The sequence below is a fragment of the Rhea americana genome, unplaced genomic scaffold, assembly GCF_003343005.1.
Source record: "Rhea americana isolate MKP2758 unplaced genomic scaffold, rheAme1 scaffold_246, whole genome shotgun sequence".
NCBI lineage: Eukaryota > Metazoa > Chordata > Aves > Rheiformes > Rheidae > Rhea > Rhea americana.
This window is the reverse complement of record NW_028186364.1, coordinates 1,032,510-1,052,288: the sequence shown is the minus strand read 5'-3', so window position 1 is coordinate 1,052,288 and position 19,779 is coordinate 1,032,510. Positions and strand designations below refer to the sequence as shown.

The window sequence follows — 19,779 nt, the reverse complement described above, 5'->3', positions numbered from 1 at the left end:
ACGAATACAAAGGGCAGGGACGCAGCACACTGCTCATCACTGCAAATTACTCCCCTATATTGGCCAGTCAGCACTTAACATTAAATGACTACATTATAGGCATAATATTATTATTCATAAAGTACGAAGGAAAAAAAAAATCTGCCGAGGATCTCTATTTCGGTACCTCTGGAATCTGATGGTTATTTATCCTGAGATTAATGAACAGAGCCTTTCTACCAAAAGAAAAACATAGAAAGAAAAAAACTAAGAYTTGAGTGTATTAATAATATGATTCAGTGTCTTTTCAATCAAGAGCTCCATCAATTTGGAATAAATTTCCAATTCATTTACAAACTCTCTCTGAGCTTTTGGCTTTCAAATCAGCTGGAGAGAAGCACTTGCCCAGGTCTCCTTGCATTTGGTTTCCTGTCTCGTTTCGGGCTTTTGTTCCTTCCCCAATTGATTTTTAAACACTTTTATAAACCAGTTGCAGTGAGCAGTGCAGCTCAGAAAATCTGGTGGGGGGTTTATTAGGTTAGATTACAGGGTCTTACTTGATTCCTTCAAACAGAAAAATAAGGGTCTTTGGGTATTTTTGTTGGTTCTTAATACAAAAAAATACTTACTGGATTTTAATTTGCATTTTGCATTTCTGCTCGATGTAAGTAACTATTGTGTGTGCCAGTTCCAGCTTTAAGGGAGGTTTGAGGCTGTGGAAATTTCTCATTCTGGTGCATTACCTCTACACAGCAACAATTAATTAGTCAATGTTAATGGACCTAGAGAACTGCAGCCAAAAGGGGCCATTTCTGATCATCTAGCTGGACATGTGCTGTAGGTCAAGAGACTGCGTGGCACAATACTCTGGGGACAAATGGAAGTGAAGACCAGAAGCTCTTCCCGCTCTGTGGTTCCGTCCAGATATTGGCATGAACCTGAACGACTTGACATCCCTTACACCATCCAGGTGCACCTTGTGTGGCAGAGCAGAGCCAGGCACAGAAGAAGGTGAGGTTTGTCCCTTAGCACTGAAAACCCCTCCTGTGAAATGTAACGTGCAGATGTTTGGGAAGTAGAGAATTGGGGCTCCCTAATATGCACGGCAGATTTGGAGGATACGCTGGAACAAGAGTGTACCAGTGCACCAGACTAGCCCTGGAAACCAAAGCAGAGAGGATGGCCTGGCTCTGAGCCTTCCCTGCCCTGGTGTTCTGGGGATATCCATGGCAGCCTTGGCAGGACTCAGGAGAGGATGCAGAGTTGGAAAAATACCTTCACATTCTGGTTGTGTGCCACTCCAGGAGCCGTTCGCTTGGCAGATCCTCTCAGATGAACCTCTGAGCGTGTAACCTGGCTCACAGCTGAACCGGACCATGCCGTCCACATCAAAGTCATCTCCCAGCCCAATGCCATGAGAAGGGATCCCCGGGTCCCCACATACGCCTTGGCTGCCTCCTGTTAAGAAGAGAGCAGAATACCATCACAGTGAGCGACTCTTGARGCTTGGCCACTCTTCCCTATGAACCATACGCATTGAGAGGACCACCACAGAGATATGGATCGCATGACCAACTACCAATGTAACTCTCCATCTGGCTTTCAGCAGAGAGGGGAAATTCCACATGAAACGCCTCTGACTATGGAAGCACACTGTTTGTAAACCAACTGCAAAATACAGCCATAACTTCTGAATCTCAAGAKGGAAACCCCATCAGCCTTCTGTGGCAGCTGCTCTGGCAGCAAGCAGTTTGGTTGCCAGCAYTGGTCACATAGTCTCCCCCTCCAGCAGAAATTATGATAGCCTCCAAACCTCCACAGCAAGCCCTCTTGTTTTGCAGAGCAAGAAACTGTTGSCTTTGGAGCAAAGAAGCAATAGGGATCCAGCTGAGAAACATGCGCTTGTACAAGTTGTGTGCACCCCAAGCTGCTGGCTATAAGTTTGGGGGATGCAAGGAAAAGAGCAGCTGCAAAAGATGCTTTGCAGGGGTTTCCTGGAGCAGGTTGGAGAAATGCCCACCTCTGTACAGCTTGAGTCAGGCTCACACAGTGTATGCTTGTTCATGGCATTCTCTGCTAATGATCTGTGTGAACACATCCACCCCCAAGCCAGGAAAGACTATTTCACTCCTGCAGCTAGCAATGAAGCCCCCAGCTCCTGGGCCTTCCGTGCTTTGCTGCAAGAACAGCCTTTGCAGTGTTATGTGTAATATAGAATATAATGAACATATTCATTATCTAGGATAAAGACTTGTTTTTAAAGAGTGGGAGAATGCTCCAGGCTCAGCTTTTTCTTTCACATGATGACTTATTCCAAAGTCTTTTGTTTCATTTTGCTAAAGCCGCTGTCACACCATAGGGATCTTCTGCATGTAACAGAAAACCTTTGGCAGGAGATGATCTCAGCTGTGTTCCACCCCAGCCTCCACTCCAGGTTGCAAAAAGGGCCTTGAGGAACATCCTCTGAGCAAGAGCCAGAGCAGATAACATGGGCCTTTGCTGCTTCCCACTCCAGACCCCAGTAAGGGCATGTACTAGAGRAGGCAATGGGGATTCAGGCTCTTGGCTAGATTTTTGTGCTCTACAGGTAAAGCAGAGGAACATGACTAAAAGCTTCATTCTTCACTGCTTGTGAAACTGCGCCACCTGAGTTTGGTGTAAAATAGGAGCCCTTCCCCAACCCTTGGCTGGAAAATATAGCTTTGAGGCTCCACGCACTCACCCAGCCCCAAATCGGAGAGGGACTGCCAAATGCAACTGGTCTAAAGCTGCCCCCAGGAATTCAGTCAGAAAAACCCCATGTAATATATGTCAGTTGGAGCTTGTCAGACTAACACTGAATTTTTWAAAAAAATCCACCCAAAAAGATGGCATGACAGAGAGTGAAAACTACACAATGGAAGAGCATGAATTAGAGCAGAAAACCTTTCCAAATGACTACAGATCAAGAACTCTGCTCTCTAGATACACCTTCCAAATGTGAGGACGACTCCACCTGATTTCTTTTTCCCTTTTAAAGCAGAGGTTAAACTTGGTCAAGTGCAGCTGCTAAATCTAACTGGCATAATTAAAAATTAACACCTGTCCCAACCGCTTTGCTCCAGCTACTTCCTTATTTCATCTGCATCTGTGCTCTCCAAGGAACAAGTGGCAGGATGGCATGAGGAGGGCTCTGCACAAAATCCTCTCAGTTATTCAGCATCTTTGCTTCTGCTGCGGGCTATCAGCTGAGACCCCAGCATCTCGACTTCAGAAAGGCCTGGCAAGTACGTCGCATTGTATCCCCCTGCCCCCAACCCCAGATCATCTCACCACAGACATCTTTGCTGATCAGGACATTTTCAGTGTAAGATCCCTTCTTACTCTAGCGTGTGAGTGGGGTCTATGTTCTTTTGCCRAACTGCTCTCAGTGGAGGTGCTGATGATGTGGAAACCCATTTTACCAGCTTCCACCCGCCTCGTGCAGGTCTGGGACGGCAGTGGTGCTGTAATAGCAATGTCAGCTGTTAYATCCCCCTTGGAAGGGGCACACGTGCTTCCTTTGCTGGAACGCATTTGAAAGAGGGTCAGATGCAAGTTCCTGCTTCAGCTTAAGGCACTTTTGCCTGAACAGTCTCTGCAGGGAGAGAACTGTAAACCAGCAGACTGCAGGATCCCTCCTGCCACAAGCATTTGCTGCAGCGATTTATTCCTCTTCTTGCAAGCCAAGTGGTTTGCTCTCTGACAGTGCTTATCACCCAAGACGCAGAAGACTGGACAGCTGAGATACCGCCATTTCTGGAGCCTTCCATGATCCCAGCTCACCCTCTGCAGCCTGCACATTTCTCCAGCTCAGCTGAAGCCCATCAGGCTGCCCCCTTGCATGATAAAAAGTGGTAGTGGAGGACCTGAGCGGCACCACACTCCTTCCCCCCGTCGCCCAGCCCCAGCTCACCCGAGCAGTGTGGGAGGGAGCCGCTCCAGCGCCCGTCAAGCTGGCACATGCGAGTGGAGTTGCCGATCAGCGTCCGCTTCCCGAGACAGCTGTACCGGACCACAGAGCCCACGGTGTACTTGTCACCCGAGATCTGGGCGTGGGGCGGCGAGCCGGGGTGGCCGCAGGACACCACTGCGAAGAGACAAGAGCCAGGGCTTCGGGCACGACAGCGATACAGCAGGTACGGCAGCAACGCACCGGGCGTTTGTGGTCGCTAACCGGAGCGTGCCCCGCGGCCCATCCCATAACCGATGACACCGCGCAGCTCAGGAAATTCATCTGGCAGTTTGTGAGCACTGCTCACCCTACCATTGCTGCTAAAACCACATGGCTAACAATAATTAATCGGTTTATTTTAGCTTAGCAGAGTGGAGACAGTGCAGCTGCTGACAAATTCGCTGACAGCTCTAGGGGCTACGAGGTTTGGATGAGGATTCGCAGTGCAAAGAGCATGCACCACGCGGTTTTGGAGGAAAGCGCCCAAAATGGGTATGTTCGCTCCCTCTGCTAGACTCTAAAAATACAAATCCTGACATTAGGTGGCATGCATGAAGTATGTTTCAATAAAAAGGAGAGCACGCGTATGTCTGGGCATGTGGGCGTTGAAACACGCTGGTACAGAGCTGTGACTAAAACCAAGGATGCTTTCAAAAGAAATGGGTTTGATAGCTACTACTTAAACTCACGCTGTAACTAACAATTTAATAACTGATACTCCAGCAGACACAGCTAGGCTTAAAGCCTGTGCCAGTGCTAAGGTTTTTAAAGGATTTACATACACTGTGTGAAGACTATTTCTTCTGATGTGCTAGGTTCTGCTCCTGTGTACTTTATTTATTTGAATCACTCCCTCCGCCCTCAAGGATATCAATTCTTTTTTTTACTCTCTCCTCAAAAACATTAATTAGACAACATTTTCAAGCCAGGATTGTCTAGCATTAAACTTCCCAGCTTATATTTTAGAAAGTGCCTTGTGATTTTAAGTACCTGGCTATGTGCACTCTAAAGGGACACAGATTTCTGAAAGCACTGGGCACATCCTAGGTTCAGCACACACAGAACAAAGACATGTAAAACTCTTACTTTTTTTTCAAACAGTAAGCCCATGAATCCAGATTAAACAGTTGTAAAGCTGACCTGATTTCCCAAAGTTTTCAGAATGCCCACAAATCCTCCAAGTCATCAGATGTTCAACATTTTTAAGAAAGGAGATCACATTTAATTAGCTGAACAGCTGAAAGAGCCTGAGATATGACACTCCTAGGTTTTAAAAGGCAACTACTCCCTTGGAGTCCCTGGGGCTGCTTTAATATCCAGTTATCACTTGTCAGTTCCCAAAGGCTTGGGCAGGGTGCTGGAAACACGAGAAGGTGGCATGTCGCTAACAACAGGAAAGGAAAATGTGCCAAAACCTACTGCTTATGACTAGGTGTGGAAGGATAACAAAAGAAAAAAAAAAACAAGCATGGCTTTGGAACAGCTCAGCTGATCTGGACTAAAGGATCCTCATTTCCGACTGCCTGAGAGATTCGTTATGCCAGGCAACAACAGATCTTGCTCGCTTTAGTCTCCAAGAAGGAAACACAAGCACAAAACCCAGTAGACCTATCTCAGTCCTAGCTGCTGCATTTCCTTTGTGCTTACTCTCAATGCTAAACCCTGCTAAACACCTTCTTTTCCTCCGAGAGGATATCTGTTTCCAGAAAAGACCACTGAAATGTTTCGATAAAATTTGGATTTGTGGGCATCATCTCTGCTCTGCTCTTTAGTGCCAACTTACAGGGAAGACGCACCCCCCCCCCAAAACCTAAACTGCTTCAGGCCTTTAATTTGGATGTTCCTGGAAATGCGCCTTTCTACAGCAAACGCAAGATTCTAACTTTGCTGTTTTATCTCAGCTGCACTATCGGAAATCTGATAGCTGCTTAATAAAATATGCATCTGTCCAGGACTCCATTTCTAAAGCTCAGTCTTTGAGTTTGATGGGCTGGGATCACAGATCCTGCACCTGGGCAGAAGTGCACATCTTCACCCAGAAGAACAGGTACTTCAGGGCATGCAACACGCAGCAGTACAGCTATGCCCTGTCAGGCTGAAAAGGAAAAAGAGAGCTGCCGTATTTGGCCGGTGTGGATGCACATGTGTGAGCCACAGCACGTCACCAAGTCTACGAACAAGGACAGCTGTTTTGAGGAGTTCCCAGCAGCAGGGTACATCACCTCCAAACCAGACCCACAGCGGCTTCCTTAAGCGAAACCTCCTCCCCGCGCTCTCTGCAGAACACTTAATTACACCCTCTGCCAGCCCTATGGCAGAAAGCACCACGATACTTTAAGACAGAGGAAAAATACAGAGCAAGAGGCAAGAGGCGAATCTTCTTTTAACATCTGCCTTGCAAGAGAGCAACGGCTGTGTTTGCTTCAGCAGCGCCTGCCGCTTCCCTCCTCCGAGCCGCGCGGGCGGTGGGCGCGCGGCAGCTCCGCGACGGCCCAGCGGGGCTGAGCGCCCCTGGCCCCGGYGGCCTCCGAGGACCGCGGGGCCGCAGGAGCCGCGCTTCCCTTCCCTACCCGCCGCACCTTCCGGAGCCGAACGCAACCAGGAAAGCTCCGAGGTGGCTGCCTTCCCCTGGAGAGAAAAACGATCCCCGTCTAACATGATTTCTCTCYGTGGACCACATGTTTTCCCCTCTGTGGGCAGGATCCAGAGGCCAGTGAAGCAGGTAGAAAGATTCCCAGTGACTACAAAGGGCTYGAGATCCAGAGATTTAACATGATCATTCAGCTAAATAAACAACAGAGAACTACATGGGATGAAAACCTGCGGTGGATTAGGGGAGGAGGACTTTTAAATAACACCCTGACCAAAGGGGAATTATTCTAAAGAACTTACAAAGACACTGTGGGAGGGCACGGTCCCAAGTGCCATCCCCCTGACAGGTAAGCACATGGGTACCCAGTAAGTAATATCCGTGGCTGCACTGATATGAGACAGTTGTTCCAAAGCTGAATCTGTGAGGACCACTTGGCTGCACTTGACGGATGCTGTTTTCCAGGTGCCCAGGGTCAGTACAGTTTACAACTGCAAACAAATGACAAAAAAAAAACAAAACAAAGGGTGTAACAAAGAACAAAGGAATCTGTAAAAAACGAGCAGGAAAGGGGGAAAAACAGCAAGTCATATGTTTCACAGTTTGCTTTTTAATCTTTTTTTTTTAAAGGTTCTTTAAGGCAGATAAAGAAAAAAAATATTAAAAGAAATAAGAGAGAGCAGAGGCAATCCTGCAGGCTCTCACTCTACCAGGAGAGGCTCAGCAGCAGAGCCTTGCTCTCTGGCCCGGTTGCAGGATTGGGCATTACATTAGCAAGTTGAGGAGAGCCAATTTCCCGACAGACAGGGCCACAGCATCGACAGAGATATTGGATTACAGGAATACAGAGGAGGGGAGTGGACAGAGGGGAGGGAATCTGATAAGTGAATTTGAGCACTAATACCAGCGAAGCAGGGCAGCCTAGGGGGAGGACAGGCTCTGCAGCTAGGACCAYGACGTCTGCCGCGAGTAAACTGGTCTGGGGTTACCAGAATGCCCCCTACTAAGGGTCTGGCCTGATACTTTCTTTTGTCCTCCCCACCTACAACAAATAATTCAATGTCTTGCTCCACTACAGGGCTGAGCAGGGCTTTCTAACCRCTTTGGGGGAAACCATCTGCTTCCTGGAGTGAGTGGGGCAGGATGACAAGGGGTAACAGATTTATTACTTGAGATTTAAATAGGCCCTCAGAGTTCAAACATCACTTGTGTATTCCTGACGAACTGCAAGACTGGTTTTATGTAAATTTATGAGTGTCAGGATGCTTTTCAGGAACTCAGAGTAACTGATGAGGAAGGCACAGAGATAAACAAAGTCCAATTTGTCTAGATTAAATGATGCAGTGTTTCCCTACTCATTCAGCAGCAAAATCCAGCATCAGGCTTGCTCTGTACTCCCCTTGACACTTGTATTCCCCTCCTCTCCCTCCCTGCCCATAAACAGCTCCCACTGACAGAGCAGGAAAATCACACACAGTGATCTGCAGGCACTCTTTCCAGGGYCAAATCCCGGGTTGTGACACTCAGCAAACACTCTGAAGGCAGCTTGCCATGGGACACTGAGGCCACCTCATACCCATGGCTGGCTTACTGCTCCACGTCTGAGCYGGCACTGGGCTTAGCTCTGCTATCTGTCCCAGCAGCAACACTCACCAACCACTAAATCATTCTCAACATGATGCATCAGGATGTTTTCCTGTACGTCAGCCCCAGTGAGTGATGAGCTGAGGGGTTTCTGGTCCTCAAGCCCTCCTCAGCTCAAGGTGCCTGGGATTTCCAGGCTGCAGCAGCRGTAGAAGGGTCGAGGCAGACAACTCACCGCGGCAGGTGGGCAGTGAGCTGCTCCACTGTCCGTTGGCCAAGCACTGGGACTGGGAGGCTCCTTCCAGGTGGTACCCCGTGTTGCATACAAACTTGGCCACRTCGTTCAGATTGAACTGACTCCCTTGGGTCAAGCCATTGGCAGGATTGCCGGGGTGGCCGCAAGTGATGGCTACAATTAGAAATTGGAGATGTTACCGCTTTGCCTGGAAGGAAGTGGGTTGTCCAGGCTGAAAAAGTTCCCAAGGAAGGAGACCATCAAGAATTTCATAACAACCCTGAGACTCACATTGACTTCAAAGATCTGCGACCAGATCTGTTGAAATACTGAACCAAGTGGAGGACATGGTACCTGTGTTCAGTTTACAAGCATCAGAAGTTTTCTGAACCGTTTTCTAAGGCAGCTGAATGCCAGCATCCTATTGACTTGTACTGTAAATCTCCAGAGGGCCTCTTCAAAAACCCCAGCTATTACTATTAATCTGTTGCCTTCCATTACCCTGGGCATCACACATATAGCCATAAAACCTGTTGTTTTTCTCCTCCTCCCAGGTTTAAGTTGGATGTATGCTCACTGCAGTATAAAGCTACACCTGGAGAGAAAGTTAAAAAAGAAAAAAAAAAGAGAAAAATTGGGTTTCTAATATAGCCTAAGATGCTTAAATCTTCCCGCTTTAAGGTTGAAAAACTTTAGGGGGAAAATCGTTATTCTTAACACTCTGTTACGAGGATTTTTGTGTAGTTCTTTTTCCTCTTGCTGATGTTAGCTCAYACTGGAGCAGAGGTAAGGGGCTAACGGGTCGGGTTTGAGCCACTCTGACAATTCCCCAGGACAGTTGCAAGGGTGAAAGATGGAGCAGCAGGAAGCACAGGGAACCTGAGCTCAAAGCCTGTTTGCCTGGGTCCCCTCTTGGCACCTTAGCGGAGGTGAGTCTGGAAGGACAGATAAAACCCTTGTGAGACTCCTGCTATGAGTAAAGTCCGGACACTTTGCTTTAGAGCACAGCATGCTCCCCTGCACAAAAGAAACATCGAGATATTCTGCAAGGAGCTTCTGGCTACTTAAGGAATGTGACAACTTCTGACAGCTGAGGACAAGGCAATATTGATTACTGTCATGCTGAAACAGGGTAACGGTCCATCAGTAAAAGTCCAGCAGTTTAGTTCTACAGCTGCAAAGCTGAAAGCTAAAGGGGAAGCTGAAATTCCCATAAAAGATCCGTAACACATTTGACTGCCAGGGCTGGACTATACCATTGGGAAAGGAATTTATTTCTGAGGCAAGGTGGTGACAAATACAGGTCTAAAAATACGAAGCAAGACAGCCTTTTAGTGCTATTGGAAACAACACCAGATTCTCTGAGGTACTCCTGAAAATTATACACATTTTGAAATAGGAGATGGATTCTTTCCCAGAAAAAAAAAAAAAAAAGGCTCTCTCTAGTTGGCATGGATCAAAAGGGCCAGTTTATGTAGAGCAAGCAATTGTATCAGGTTTAAAGAGAAAATATCAGGACAGCAGGAAATTATAATGTGATAATGGAGTGCCCTGAGCTTCTCAGAAACAAGATGACCTCAAGGCATCTAATTTCAGAGTCCAACAGTGCTCTGCTTTAATGGTGTTAAATTTATGTTACGTGTAAGGCCTGATATGTAGTGTAATAATTTCAAGGCCGACTTCTGAACATGAGACACCTTTACAGAAGTGCCACACAAAAGCTTTTAGTTGCCAGAACTGGAAGCCTGCAGAAAGCWGCACTGAACAAAGACTGCGCACCTGAGCCCTGCGCAGGACGGCAGATCGGCACTCGGCAGACGCACGCACAAGCAGCGTCCGTCCGCTTTGTTCTAATGGGTTTTGTCTCCCCTGAAGGAAGCAGGTGATTCATGAAAATGAGAGTTTAAGACATCCTGCATTTCTGCGAATCCGTTTGGCAGCAGCAGGACTTCTACCAGTAAGACTTCCTGGACCAAGGTCAGTGCACATGTAGCTTGGCTGGTAAATATGAATTAAGTTTTTCAACTGAGCATCCTCAGACACTGGAGTAATTCAAACTTGAACCAGAACCAGACTTCCTGTAACTCTTATTATCCTAAAAACCTCACACAAAATCTTAGACATGAATGCTTCCAATTTTTGGAGCCACTGCTAACCTTAAAAGCTTGAATCTGTTTCTTATTTTTAGGCTGGAATCTGCATATAYAACAATTTACAGGTCATTTCCTACTTTATACCTTGCTGTTAATATTGTGCCTCAGCACGTAAAGCCATAACCCACGTAGGTGAGGCTGGAAGCAAACAACTGGAAAATCATAATACGAAATATATGAGCAGCCCTCTTTATTGATTAGATGATGTTTCAACTTCTTAAAACCTTTGTTAGAACTGTAGAAACTTAATTAATTAGCTTATTTACCAGAAAGATAAATGAGCAGGTTGTRCACGGTGACCTCCGAATGTTGGTCACACGAAGAGGAGAGACCGAATTTCCTCYGGCACCGAACGTGGGCTTCATAAAAAAGGTGGTAACAGTGGTGCGTAGGCAGGAGTGGTGTCTGCCGTTGTGCTCCCTACACCTGGATAAACCCTCCTCAGCAACTACAACTGCAACCAGGTTCATCCATTAGAAACCTGGCATTCAAAATGCACCAGTGAAGAGAGATGGCATTTACAAAGTGGAGGGAAGCAGCAAAGCAGCCCAAGTCGCAGCGCTGCCCCTCCTGCCCCACCTCCGCTCTCCCCCGCACGAACCACGGAGATGCTTGTGTCCTGTGTGCTCGCAGTGTGCAGGCAAAGCGGCCGTGTGCAGCCCATATGTGCAACACAAGTGGCAACTGGAGGGTGCTGGCAGGGGGAAGGGTATAGGCTCCTGAGAGCACTTGAGCGCTTGCTGCAACAGACACACAAAAATGAGCACAGGAACACGAACACCCACCAGTTGCTCCTTCACAAAATGAGAATGCTTCACTACAAAACTTGCCAGTCCAGACTTGTTCCCAGCAGGACAGCTGGAACCCATTTCATCTTTGGACCRCCCGGAGAATTAACAAGGTCATATCCAATTCATGGCACTTTTGGAAACCTGACTGCATTCCTCCCCCTCTCTCATCTCTGTCTTTGCAACTGGCTTTTGAGCAGATTTTACTAGTGCCAGAAACTGCTGTTCAGCTATGGAGATCCAACCTGGTATGGACCAGACTTCTACCAGCTCCCCGCTAGGCTGAAGGGGAAGGACCAACATCCCACTGAGAGGGGAGCGACTCAAAGCTATCTCAGCTGCAGTTACCACCTGGCCAGCATCCATCTGAATGGCAGATATTTCTGACAAAGAAGCTATGAATAAAGCTGAGCTTTCTTCCTCCCATCCACCCTTCTGAGGCAACAAGGGGCAATAATTTCTTAGCTGAGTAAAAACCTGGAGTGATTGATCATCCATCCCACTACTCGGCTCTTCCTTGCTTACACGACTTTTCCCCTCAGGAAACTCTGAACTCCTAGGAGAACAGTGACCTCTGTATGAGCTGTTGTCCTCTGATCATAATCAGGGCTAAAGAAATCTGACAACATACTTACGCACACAGACAGGCGTCTTTCCAGACCAGTGGTGGTCCTGCTGGCAGATCCTCACAGACATCCCRATCAGGCGGAAGCCAGGGTTACACTGATAAACCACGCTGCCCCGGTAGTTGTAGTTCTCACCATTGATCATCCCATTGACGATGGGACTGGGTACACCACAGTGCCCCGCTGCAGGATGGAGACAAGAACCATCWCTGAGAGTTTGTGCCTGCTTCTCCTGAAGCCATCACAAACTGATCTGACTGTCTGCAGGGATCTGAGTTTTGAGTCTCTGCAGTAATAAATAAAACCCCAGCAGCAATAAAAACAAAGTAGCCTTTTTAAATGACTCTCCAATCTCAAAATGYCTCGCATCTACTGGCTAGTAAAGAATCAGTCCGTTTCCTCTTTTTATCTGCTCAAACGCCCACTTCAGTAGCACTGAGTCCTTGCCTGGGTTCTTTCTTGAATTAGGATCTAAATTTCCTATTCCCTCCTGCAATTCCTCACCATATCACAGATGCTCCAACACCTACCCAGACACTTCACCTCTGCTCCACTCCAAAGTCCATTCGCCATGCACTCCCGCACACGGGACCCTACCAGGGTGTAGCCAGTGTTGCACGAGAAGATGGCTGTAGCACCATAGCTGGTCAACGTGCCAATCTTGTTCCCGTTAGGTGGAGTTGGCAGGTCTCCACAAGAGATAACTAGAAGAGATCCCAAAGTACAGTGAGAGCAAGCAGGCATAGAGATTCATTTTTTTGATGACATGTAGTCAATGAAACTCCTCACCACAAGTTACTACAGAAGTCAGAAAAGAGTAGGAAAGATTATTTAATAGTTACACAGACAATAACAACTACTCACAGTCATATTACATGAGGTGACAAATACAACTGCTATTAATGTTTATGCTTCAGGACATGAGGGAGCTAGTAAAGATGAGACTTGGCTAGGAAGAAATTTCTACACAGAGGAATATTTCTATTATTAACCCATTGACTGATACAACTGGGAAGCCTAACTTACAGAAAAGCTATAAAATGGCACCAAATTACAGGGTGCTTTCAGACGTGAAAGCGAGACCAGGGACTTCTAGGCTTATTCTCACACAGTGACCTCCAAGACAGAGCTCAAGCCTTCACAGCAGACCCACAGAAGACACCCAGCCAAAAGCCTAAGCTCTCCCGGTGGCAGGGTTTAGTGGCATTTTGCCCAGCARGCCTTGCGAACGGAGCTCCCAGCCACAAAGTTCAGCTCTTTATTTAATCTACCTTAAAGATCTGCAAACCCTCAGGAGCTTTCAAACTCAGCAAGAAATCAGAGCCTCATGCCAGGTTTTTCTGACCTTAGTGCATTGCCAAGTTACTGTCATTTGAATTTAGGAGGCAATAACACTGAAGAAACAAAATGGGGTCAGGCTCACACTCCCAGAAGTGGCTGTAGAGCTAGCAGGGGTAAAACTACATCTGTCACTGAAGTCAGTAGTTGCATCTCTAGAAACAAAGGGAGTCAGGAGGGAAGGGAAAGCTGCCATTCTGCAGGAGACATTTTTCTACCTCTATCTGCACTTAGAGACAAACCTCCCCATCTTTTACAGAAGAAAAGATCCAAAGCACAGCAGTCATGTCAGAGTAACTGAGAGCTGCTTATTTGCCAGGAGCATTTTGGATTTACAGGTGACATAGTTACCCTCGTAAACTTGGTGTTTGCATCAGACTGGAAGAGGTTAGGGTTTAAATTAGAATTTTTTATTTCTTAAAGCAAACTTCAGAGCAGCTGGCACCAGTGGCAGCTAAGCTGCTGGGACCTGACAGCAACTGATGAGCAAATGTGCTTCAGTTCTTGCAGAACTGTTTAGATTAAACTAAGAACCAGATCAACATATGACCTTTCCCTTCATCCAAACACTCTTCTACCAGAGCAGCTCTGCAGCCGTGCTCTCAGCCGCTGTGAGAGTGGCCAGGGCTGTAGTGCCTTTGCATGCAACGAGCAGCGCTCACACGCACGCCGAATGCAAAACAGAAGACACATGCCCCCAGACAGCCAGGGCAGCCACTCTGCCCTGGCAGGCTCCCGAGATGCACTGCCCTTACTTTTGCAGGTTGGCATCGGTTCACCAATGCTCCACTTGCCGTTGGCTTGGCACCTGATGACCCGCTGGCCTGTGTAGTAGTACCCGGGATCACAGATGAGCATGAGCTGCGCGTTGTAGTGGTACTGGATCTCGTAGGTCAGCCGCCACCGACCATGCTCGACTGCAATGCTGTTGATATCTGGACAGGTGACAGCTAAAAACCAAACGTGGCGAACCAAGGAGAAGAAACAAGACACAGAGGAGTTAATGGGAGACTTGACTGTAGGGCACCTGGACATTTCAGCAAGCGTGCTGGCTTTTTAACAAATGGACCAGTATTAGCGTCCTCATTTCACAGGTGGGAAACCAAGGCACTGTGAGAGATGGCAGCATTCCCAAGCTATGCAGGATTGGAAGCCTGGTGCCCTGAATATTCCACCTGTGAGGCAGAGCTCTCTCTCCTAGAGCAGGAAGACGTTACCGATGGGACCCCTTGAATTCCCTGTGGGACTGCGCTGGCTGCAAACGCTCACCGATGCAGTGCGGGGGCTCGTTGTCGTTGCTCCAGTGCCCTGTGTGCAGACACTCAGCAGTGGGCTCCTCACCCGGCTGCAGGTGGAAGCCCTGGCTGCAGTGGTACATGGCCTTGGTGCCCACAGTGTACTCCTTGCCAAAGACAACGCCGTTCTTTGGGGCTCTGGGAACTCCACAGGAGACAGCTGGGAAGGAGGAGCAGGAAAAAACACAACTGAGAATCAAAGTCAGCTTCCAATTTTATCATAGATCTGTGGTAAGCAAGCCGAAACCCCAGATCCCAAACTCTGGTATTTAGAAAAGCTCCAGCACCCTACTGAGCCGCAGACGCTGCAATGAATGCTCACTTTCAAAGACAGGATCAGATTTGCAACTCCTATCCATCAACATGGCAACAGCAAAGCCAATAGCAAATACCAGTTCCTACTGGAAGAGATGCTGGCTCTTATTTTCTAAATATCTATAATACAACATGCATCAATGCAGTATGCAAAAATTTTCACACAAAGAAACAGATAGCAATAGTGCTTTGTATTTACATCTCACAGCAGCAACAATCTAAAAACACGTAAGCACTTCTGGATTACGTAAGGCAGCAAACGATAATCACGTTGTGGCAGAAGGCAGGCTAAATGCAGCATTACGGATGAGAAGGTAAGAGGGACAATTGAGGGGGAAAACTGATAAACAGGCAGAGTGCCAAGCGGCTGCTGAAGATGGCAGCACCCTGGGGAAGCTGCTGTGCACCGTCTGCCGAGAGCCTCCGGCCTGCGGCCCGGAGAGCCGCCACCAAACAGGGCACGAAGGGGCAGGCAGGGCTCCAGGGAAGCAAAACGCGAGCCACAGGCAAATAAAGCCAGACCAGAACCAGGCTTACTGGTGCTGCAGGAGTTTCCTAATACACTGCAAGCCCTGCTACCCCTTCCTTACTGCTGGGCGAAACAGGGCTGGGGGGCTGTTACATGTGAAAAACACTCAAGGACATGGGKTTTTTTTTTGTTAGCATTTGCAGGAAACCAAATGCAAAATTGCCTCCAAAAATAACAAGTGAGTTCCCATCCCTCCCTCTGAGTTTTGGCTCTGGGGGAAGCCCATCTCCTTGGACTGCAGACCCGCAGCCTGCCAGCCTGGACAGGCATGGGACAGCAGCAGGTAGGGACAACTCAGGACATGTTATGCTGCCACTGCAAGACCAGCAGCCAGCAGGACTGCCAGCCAGGCAGGGCACGGAGAGAGCAGAAGCCATTGGCAACCRATGAGTTGGTGGCCAACACCTAATCCAAATGATTATCTGCATTTTTAAAATACTCCAGAGGAAATTCATTCTTTCCTGGAATAGGCAGAGCTATTCTTACTCACCTGACGCACGAGCTGGAGGTTAAGCCTACATCTCCTGAGCCACAAGTAGATACTCTAAAACCTGGTTACCTGCTTGTTACTGCCTCCGCACACAAACTAGGGTTAGGAAAGCAGCAACCTTAGGAAAGCTGGTTTCCAGTGACCGAGGCCTCACCGAGCCTTGAAAGGAGAAAACAGCCTAAGCACAACCACTGGAGCTTTCTACCACTGAAGGTCCGAGATGCTTTTATCCCATTACTACTACATGAGTCAGCCCAAGCCCCAGCCTGGAGCACAATTACGCAGCACCTTGCAGAGGCTGGTGGTGCTAATAGGTGTGAGTAATTCTGCAGGCTTGTTTTAGCACGATCCGGCACATCCCTAGTTGAAATGATAATCACATGTATGTCATTTCATCGAGCCGAGGAGCTTGGCGAATCTCTCTACAAGGCTGAGTGTCTAGACAAACAGGCACACTGAATATCAATTTCATTCTGAGGCAGAAGAAAGCCCTACCCTGCCAGTTCTACTACCACTACTTTCTGAGGTTACAGCTGATCAAAGAGACTGGTAAGAAACTGAGCCCTTCCCTCGCCACTGCCCCGCCAAAGCCTTCTCCTTTCTCTGTTCAGTTCTCCCCTGCTCCTGGGAGCCAGGGGAGAAAGGAGAGACAGAGATCACGGYGCTTAGGTCTACGTTGACAGAGGACTCAAAGACTCTGGGCCCAGGTTGCTGATGAGGAAGGTCCCACCAGTCACCAGAGCTGGGCTCAAAGGCCAGTGGAGAAAGCATGAAGTCAGCAAGTTCCTGATAAGGACAGTAAGAAACACCCCTCTCCTTTTTTACACAACCCTTAGGACAGGCCTGGTCTTGCCAGGGGACACAGAGTGCTAAGGGCTGTATGTTCTGAGCATATTCTCTGCCACCAGTCAAAACTCGTTATCTCCATTAGCCACCAGGGAAACTGAGGCACAGACACTGACAAGCTGGGACACCAGCTATGAACACAGACCAGGCCCAGCTTTCGCTCCAAGTCTGTGAGGTTTAGGTGCAACTTGCTATCTTCACAACGGGAGGATCTCTGTGTCAGTGAGCCCTCCTTCCCGGGCAAGCTCCAYCTGCGTCCCTGTCAAGCAGTCTGATTTTTGGCACCTTTCCATTGCACAAACCCTCCCCTGACACAAAAGTGAGTTAGCAATAATCCAGATATGAAGCAATAATGCAGCCCGTCAAGGCCAGATGCAGTTAACTAAAAAGTTCATTAAGCCACCAAAAATAATAATAAAAGAATTATCCTCTTCACCTGCAGATGGTCAGGCTGAAACATGAAGAGGAATCAGAGAGCTAATTGAGAGAGCTGCCTGCTGCACGGGATCCAGTACCTTGCASGCTGCAGCGCAACGCTGTCCTTCCTTGCAAATGCGGCATCCTTGAGCAGAAYGTGGTTTTAATAAGTCTTTATTTAGAGTGCCCAGCATGAAGTAGAGAGGCTTGATTTTTGGGGGTGGAAGTAAACTTGTCATCTGCTTTATAGGTCATTTCTGAGGTTCCAGCTGTGGGCACTACAATCCAGAGGAACCAGAGGTGATGGAACACAGAAGCTGTTTCAGGGGAAAGCAAAAACAACATTTGGCTAGGACAGACCCACTGAGAGTCTGATCCAGGGAAAAAAAAAAGAGGTGCTTATGGGGTTCAGAGGTAATGAAAGCTCTGTCTGCAGGAAGAAAATGTCCTAGGAAAAGAGACAGAGGCCACATGAAAGCAAATCTGCAGCTGGGATTCCTAAAACAAAGCAGCTTAAAAATAGGCAGTGGCGATAGAAAAGGCATATTAGATCATCTTGTGTTCTTCCCCATTGTGCCAACCCAAGATTGTTCCCTGCAGAATACTCTCTGCTGCTTCCATAAATGTCAGCTAGGACTGAGCACGTAATAAAGATTATTTGAAGGGGATTAGGAAAGGGAAGAAGGATTACRTGCTGCCAGAGGGGAGCTATGGGAAATGGCATTTGTTAACTAAACCATGTGTTTATGGAGACCCCAGTTCCTCTCCTCCTGACACAGCTGATTGTGTGAGCAATTTATTTCATGTTGTGGGTTGAATTCCCAAATTTCTGCCATGCGGGCCTGGCCACTGGAAAGGATGAGCAATTGAGTACAGCCCAAAACAAAAGGTTGCCAGTTGGCTTGGAGATCAAGGCAAAAAAAAAGATGTCCTGGGTATTATGTGGCCAACCTGGCACCAAGAAGGGAGCCAGCCCGGGCTGCCACCTCYGCAGGGCCAGGCGGGGGAGCTGCTCCACTGCCAATTCTCAGAGACTCGGTCTTGCTGCTACTCGCTTATCTCCTGCTATCCAACTCCAGGCACTTAATAACCATGGACAAGCAGTAAGATTTCTGTTGTAAATACGGGGAAACACAGAGAGCAGGTGAGGTTCCCAAGGATGYGGAGGGGATATTCCATCCTCAGGATGCGACTTTGCCCGCCGGTTCCCCGGCAGTCCGTGGAGGGAGGCAGGCTCTTCCGGAGGCTGCTCCGAACAGCCCGCTTCCACTTGGGCCTGCACTGCTCCTTGTGCGGCCGGCGGGGACAGACACTCGCCTCCAGTGGGAAAACCGAAGCAGGAGCCCACCTGCAAAGCTSTGACTTGGCCCCTAAACTCCGCTAGCTAGAGCAGGGGGCTGCCAGACAGCTTCCCCAGGAGGAAGGACCGCAGGCGCCGCCGTCTCCAGGCCAGGCTGTGCCAAGCAATGGATGGTCTCACTCGGATTCTTCCTCCGCTGACCCAGTCGCTGGTGCTGGGTGGCTCCATCCTGCTTTAAATKATGGCTCTCCGTCGATGTCTCATCCAAGTAGGATCTTCTCCCAGCAGGCCCTCTCTCGCTGTTCCTCTTCCCCCTCCTCTCTGCCTCCGTGTTTAAAATCCATCTCGTTGCTCCAGGAAGGAAATGTGGCTTCTGCACCAGATGCAAGGCTGGGGTGGTACTCGAGAACAGCGGGACAGCAGACGCCTCGCAGCACAGTCACCCGTGCTCGATGATATGATTTCATTTATAGAAGATCCAGCACGTGAGAGAAATCCCTCAGGCTGGGCTAACGCGCTGCTCCAGCGCGACTTGCCTGCCCCAGCTGCCACGACAGCCTGGCGGGCGCCAGCACCTCRCAGTGGATGGGCCATATCAAGACAAATTTCCTTTCACGTCAGGAATTTTCAAAAGAGCCTAAGTGAGCACAAACRGGATTTTTTGAGGCTCTTTGGTAACTCACACTAAATAACCCTGCTTTTCCTTAAAGCTTGGGCAGGGCAGCAATGCAGAATGCAATAAGATTTTGCCTATGCTGTCTCTGTTCTCTGGCTAGTTTCCAGGGAAGCCAATGCAATATTAATCCTCAGTGCCTGGTCCCTTTGGAACATGGATGAATGTTCAAAGACACTGAAAGTCTTCATCAGAATAAAGATGGGTATTTTATCAACACAAAGAAACAGATGATTGTTGGATTGAAAAAAAAAAAAGGTGCAATCAGAAAGTGAATAYAGTGGGTGAGATAAAACAGCATGAAAGTAAATGCCCTTGAGGGCAGGCTGCCCTGTCCTCCCCTCCACTCCCACGCCTGGAAGGAGCCATGTGCTAAGTACGATACGTCATAACGATTACAGTTAATTAGGAGGAGATGTGTAAAGAACAACTACATGTCTAAATCTTACAGGAAGCCAACAGAAACTGGGCACCATCTGAATTCTGAGAAATCTCTCATTGCTCACTAACACATACAGACCTGAACAGCCTTCTAGAAACGCTAGAGGAAACTCCATTGCACCAAAGTCAGTAGGACCCATGTTCCCAACAGCCTTTCCAGATTCTTCTGGACAACAGCTTCTCTTGTGCTTACTCGAGGTTTGGTTA

General features: G+C 48.2%; 1 protein-coding gene across 1 annotated transcript in view; it reads right to left on the bottom strand.

Annotated features, from left to right (window-relative positions):
- The window catches only part of CSMD2 (CUB and Sushi multiple domains 2), a 324,269-nt gene that overhangs the window by 23,128 nt on the left and 281,362 nt on the right, over positions 1–19,779 (bottom strand). Inside the window, exons 50-57 of the mRNA XM_085306730.1 lie at positions 14,536–14,721; positions 14,022–14,216; positions 12,459–12,632; positions 11,938–12,111; positions 8,362–8,535; positions 6,845–7,033; positions 3,914–4,087; positions 1,255–1,437 (exon numbers count right to left, since the gene is read on the bottom strand). Of these exons, the coding sequence (XP_085162856.1) occupies positions 1,255–1,437; positions 3,914–4,087; positions 6,845–7,033; positions 8,362–8,535; positions 11,938–12,111; positions 12,459–12,632; positions 14,022–14,216; positions 14,536–14,721 (1,449 nt within the window). The remainder of the gene's footprint in view (positions 1–1,254; positions 1,438–3,913; positions 4,088–6,844; positions 7,034–8,361; positions 8,536–11,937; positions 12,112–12,458; positions 12,633–14,021; positions 14,217–14,535; positions 14,722–19,779) is intronic.